Consider the following 6,000-nt stretch of genomic DNA (forward strand, 5'->3'; position numbering starts at 1 on the left):
TTTATTTACAGAGAGACCGTGTGAGCAGTGGGAGAGGCAGAGGGAGAGAATCTCAAGCAGACTCCCTGTTGAGGGGGTAGCCCGATACGGGGCTCAATCCCATGATCCCAGGATCAGGACTTGAGCAGAAATCAAGAGCTGGATGCTTAACTGACAGAGCCACCCAGGTGCCCCAAACTGCGAATGTTTTTGAAGATTATTTGAAATGGAAGAAATGAGTTGAAAAGTGGAGGAAAAGGTAAGACTATCAAATAAGATGTGGTACAAAGTTAAATAGAAAGCATTTGGAGTCATTTCAGCAGTTTAAACTGAGGAGGGAAATGGAGCCCCTACTGAGTTTTTTGGCTTTTTTTAAAAGATTTATTTATTTTACAGAGAGAAACAGAGAAGGAGCAGAAGGGGCTGAGGGACAGGGAGATTTCCAGGCAGATTCCCTGCTGAGCACAGAGCCCCACATGGGGCTCGATCTCACAACAATGAGATCATGACCTGAGCAGAAACAAGAGTAGGATGCTCAACTGACTGAGCCACCCAGGCACCCAAGACCCTGCTGAATTTATGTTGGGTATTCACCTGTAGCTCTGGGAGAAAGGGTAAAAAACTCCAGTTTTCATACTAGATTCTAAAGTTAAATAAGAGATGTTATAACTGATACCAATAAGGGCTGGCATCCAAGGCCACGACCCAGGTAAAAGGTGGACACTGCTACCATGAAGAAATTCTACAATTAGAAGATTCCAGAAGTAGCATTATTATTCAAGTTTGTTTCTTTATAGGGCAGGAACCAATGAGGCATGAATTCAACACATCAATTCTTTGCATGAGTAATGAAGATGCAACTACATATAGGAATTCACACACTACTGGCATTAGATTTGTATTCTAGCCAGAGACCTGCCACTAACTTGCTATGGGAACTTGGGAATGTCATTAAACATATGTAAATCTCAATTTCTTTTTTTTTTTCTTTTTTTTAAGATTTATTTATTTATTTGCTAGAGAGAGTGCATGTGAGAGAGAGTGCATGAGAGTACAAACAAGGGGAGCGGCAGACAGAGGGAGAAGCAGGCTCCCTGCTGAGTAAGCAGCCTGATGCAGGACTGGATCCTAGTACCCTGGGATCATGACCTGAGCCGAAGGCAGCCGTTAACCGAATGAACCTCCCAGGCGTCCCCCAATTTCCTTTTTTCTGAACATTTTATTCAAGTATGCATTTTATGTCAAATCATTCCAATAAGAAACAAATGAGTATCAATAATCTCTAGAGTAAATTTAAAATTAGATCAGTATCATAGAAATGCACTGAGTGGGTCACAAGAAGATTTAAACCTGAACAGCTTCCTACATGTGTTTGCATTCCAAAATCATCACGCATGTTCTCATAAGCTTCTATATAGCCTTTTTATTACCTGATCTGAGAAAGTGTATGGTCTAACTTCTTCCATAGAGATGACATAATTGCTGGGACATCATTTGATGTTTCTAGATCATAAGGGGAAAAGTTTCTTAATAAATACAGTTGAAGAAAATTCACCAATTAATTTAGACACAAAATGAACAAGGAAAACAAACTTTTCTCTAAGCTGTTGACATATGTTGGAAACTAAGAAATAAGCCTATTTTGTAAAATGACCTGCAAAGCTATAAATGAGACTGCCTTCTTTTCTCAAGCCCTTGAGTATCAGATGCAATGAGGGGAAGCCTCTGAAGCTTTTACAGATCAATTTTATATCTTCTTTGTATTAAAAAAACTATTTTTTTTAAGATTTATTTTTAAGTAATCTCTACATCCAACGTGGAGTTCAAACTCACAACCCTGAGATCAAGAGTTGCCTGCTCTACCAACTGAGCCAGCCAGGTGCCCCCCAAAAGGACAAACTATTTTAAATCTGTTCTATTTGACATTTGTTGCATTTCAAAGTTAATAAAAATAATCTGATTTATAATATATACCATAAAGGTTCTGCAAACTCCAGTGAATATGGAAATTATTTTTCTACAACCAATGTTTTTATGTCCAAATCACTGCGACTGCGCATCAACCCCTTAATAAAAGCCCCACCAGCTACTATACTTAGAGTTACAGGTACAATTCCTGAGACCGGATTAATTTTTTTTTAGGGTATGCTCTAAAAGCCCACAGTGATGGGAAACTTCTATGATATTTAAAATCTTTATCGTATACTTATAAAAAAACTCAAACCAGAGAAAGTTACTCAACATAAAAATGGGATTAAACCTTTGTATTCCAATAGCGTATTGTTTCTGAAGTTATTTACACTCTAAATATTCCTGTAAGAATCTTTAGGTCTACCACATTCTTTCTAGTGCTGTGATCTTGGAAAAGTTATTTGGCTTCTCTAATCCTCAGTTTTCTGATACTTAAAAATGATCTTAAAATGATCTACCTGCCTAGAGACAGAAACGCCATAAAGTAATAAATAAGCATCTTTCCTTTTTTTTTTTCAATGTTACTGTTTTATAGTAATTCTTTTGTTAATGTTGTGAATTACAAAAATAATCAGTATTAGAAAATAAAATGAACAATTTCAACTTTCTCTCTAAAATATTAACTTAGGCAAGTATTATTTCATAATCTGGCTAATACAGACCAGAATTTTATGACTGGTTCCTGTGTTGAGATTTAGATACCAAGGACCAAGACCTTAAAATTAAAATACTGATTTGAAAATTTTTTTTTTTTAAAGATTTTATTTATTTATTTGACAGAGAGAGAGACAGCCAGTGAGAGAGGGAACACAGGCAGGGGAGTGGGAGAGGAAGAAGCAGGCTCCCAGCGGAGGAGCCTGATGTGGGGCTCAATCCTGGGACTCTGGGATCACGCCGAGCTGAAGGCAGACGCTTAATGACTAAGCCAACCAGGCGCCCAGATTTGAAATTCTGTAACACATAGCAATGCCTGTTCATCAGTTTAGACAGCTAGACTTATGAGTTTTATTTTTTAAGAAAATTATTTTCTGGTTAAATTCACTAGCATCAGATTTTTGCCATTTACTTATTAATCAATATAAATGCAAACTAATTAGATATTTCCCAGTAAAACCTATCTCATCATAACTGAGACAAGTTTTCTTTTGGCTTTTAAGAGGCATTAGTGGGGGGCGCCTGGGTGGCACAGCGGTTAAGCGTCTGCCTTCGGCTCAGGGCGTGATCCTGGCGTTATGGGATCGAGCCCCACATCAGGCTCCTCCGCTATGAGTCTGCTTCTTCCTCTCCCACTCCCCCTGCTTGTGTTCCCTCTCTCACTGGCTGTCTCTATCTCTGTCGAATAAATAAATAAAATCTTAAAAAAAAAAAGAGGCATTAGTGGCCTTTAAAAATTACTTCTAATTAAAGCAATTAGATAAATGCTGTATAAAATAGAAAATCCCTGACCCTCAATTCTTACCTTTTGCTTTCATAGCTACATATTCATTCAGAATTGTTGTCAAGTTTTTTCCAAACAAGGACTGAAAAGAAAAAGATCATGCATTACAAAAACTGTGCAATACTACTAATAATTTCCCACCATGAAACATTTCACTGTATAAAGTTATAAAAGATCTGGATCTTTCGATGAAGAACAGATTAGGGTAAGAACAGATTATCAAAAATGAAGAGTCACTTAAGTTAGGGGTTGCATCAAATCTACGAGTCAAGACTCTTTTTGCCTGTTCAAATAAGACACTGTGACTATGTTTCATTAGCTAAGACAGTCCAAAGGCAGAAAAGCAGTTTTCAGCCGCGGGGTATGGATCCAGTAACATAACTCTTTAAAAACAATAAGGCCCCACTCCTAATTTGCCCTTTCTATCCTGAAAGCCATGTAAATCTGCCAAAAAATCACAGTGGGGGAAAAAAAAAACCACCCAGTATAAGAAAGAGCCTTCCTAAGGATCAGCACCTTGCTATTTTCACTTCCATCCTCTCACAAACTCATTTCCCCCATTCCTCCTACTATTAAAGTGCAGGTTTTTATTACCTCAAGTTTGAGGTTGTAAGAATCTGGAAGGCTTACTCTCATATGTAAAAGTGGACATGTTGTTAATTCGTAGTGTCATTTGTTGTGAAGATTAAGTAAGGATACATGAAACATGTCTAAGGCAGCATCTAACACAGGACAGGTGATCAGTTTCCTTTTCTCTCAAGATTTCTACTTTGTTCTGTCTTAACTAAAGCCTGAGAAGTATGGGTATTTGCTTAATGCTAACTTGGTCATTATACCTTGCTTTATTTCTAGTAGCTAATAATTTATGAATGACTGATATTGTGTCCCCCCAAAATCATGTCAGGACAGAGTGAGAAAGTGACCATCTACCAAGCCAGGAAGATAGCCCTCACCAGGAAATGAATCAGGGGCACTTTGATCTCAGACTTCCCAGGCTCCAGAACTGGGAGAAGATATAGGGGCTGGCTGTGCATGTAGCTACTGGAGGACCACTGCAGCTGGCCCTCACAGCACAAAGAGCTACACAACCACACAGACATGCCAATCCATGTAAATAAACACACCTATGTGTCCGTATAGATTGTACAAATATTAAATATGGCTTCTTAGTGGCATCCCTATGACTCAACACCACAGGTTTCATTCTTAGGCGTACTTCTATCTTCCCTCTTCCAGAGAATCCTGGCTCCAGTTATCTACAATACATTTTACTTATTTGCTGAGAATGGCTAATTCAGAAGAACTCAGAGGAATTTATGTAAGATTCATTCATGCTGTTGTGTGAATAAACAGTATGTTGCTTTTTATTGCTTAGTAGTATTCGATTCTTTGGCTATACCATAGTTCACCTACTTACTGGCTGAAGGACAGTGTGGTTGTTTTTGATTTTTATTCATCACAGATGAACATCAGTGTGCACATTTTTGTGTGAACGTGTTTTTCAATTCACTTGGATGAATATCTGGGTGTATGAGTGCTGGGTCACATGGGGAATTTGGTTTAACTTTACAAACAATTGTCAATCTGTTTTCCGAAGTGGTTTTATGATTTTACATTCTCATCAGCAATGAATGAGTTCCTGCTGCTTTGCATCCTTACTGCCAAGTATCTGATAGTTTTTAAATTGTTTTTACATTAGCCATTTTTTTTAATGTTTTTTTATTATATTATATTAGTCACCATACAGTACATCCCTGGTTTCTGATGTAAAGTTCGATGATTCATTAGCTGCGTATAACACACAGTGCACCATGCAATACGTGCCCTCCTTACTACCCATCACCAGTCTATCCCATTCCCCATCCCCCCCGAAGCCCTCGGTTTGTTTCTCAGAGTCCATAGTCTCTCATGCTCCATTCCCCCTTCTGATTACCCCCCCTTTCTTTATCCCTTTCTTCCCCTATCGATCTTCCTAGTTATGTTCCATAGATGAAAGAAAGCATATGATAATTGTCTTTCTCTGCTTGACTTATTTCACTTAGCATTATCTCCTCCAGTGCCGTTCATGTTGCAGCAAATGTTGAGAAATCGTTCTGATAGCTGAGTAATATTCCATTGTATATATGGACCACAACTTCTTAATCCAGTCATCTGTTGAAGGGCATCTCGGTTCCTTCCACGATTTAGCTATTGTGGACAATGCTGCTATGAACATTGGGGTGCATATGGCCCTTCTCTTCATTACATCTGTATCTTTGGCGTAAATACCCAGTAGTGCAATGGCTGGGTCATAGGGTAGCTCAATTTTTAACTTTTTAAGGGACCTCCACACTGTTTTCCAGAGTGGCTGTACCNTGGGTCATAGGGTAGCTCAATTTTTAACTTTTTAAGGGACCTCCACACTGTTTTCCAGAGTGGCTGTACCAACTTGCATTCCCAACAATGTAGGAGGGATCCCCTTTCTCCACATCCTCTCCAACAATTGTTGTTTCTTGCCTTGTCTGTTTTTGCCATTCTAACTGGCGTAAGGTGGTATCTCAAGGTGGTTTTGAATTTCCCTGATGGCTAATGATTTTGAACATTTTTTCATGTGACTATTAGCCATTTGTATG

The 6,000-nt window shown here is 38.6% G+C and overlaps 1 protein-coding gene across 2 annotated transcripts in view; it reads right to left on the minus strand.

Annotated features, from left to right (window-relative positions):
* The window catches only part of LOC100480887 (protein NPAT), a 61,914-nt gene that overhangs the window by 25,506 nt on the left and 30,408 nt on the right, over positions 1-6,000 (minus strand). For both annotated transcript variants that reach the window (XM_002929159.4, XM_034665700.1), the window contains 2 exons: positions 3,410-3,470; positions 1,410-1,482 (listed from right to left, as the gene is read on the minus strand). In XM_002929159.4, the coding sequence (XP_002929205.1) occupies positions 1,410-1,482; positions 3,410-3,470 (134 nt within the window). The remainder of the gene's footprint in view (positions 1-1,409; positions 1,483-3,409; positions 3,471-6,000) is intronic.

The sequence above is a fragment of the Ailuropoda melanoleuca genome, chromosome 8 (assembly GCF_002007445.2).
Source record: "Ailuropoda melanoleuca isolate Jingjing chromosome 8, ASM200744v2, whole genome shotgun sequence".
Lineage (NCBI taxonomy): Eukaryota > Metazoa > Chordata > Mammalia > Carnivora > Ursidae > Ailuropoda > Ailuropoda melanoleuca.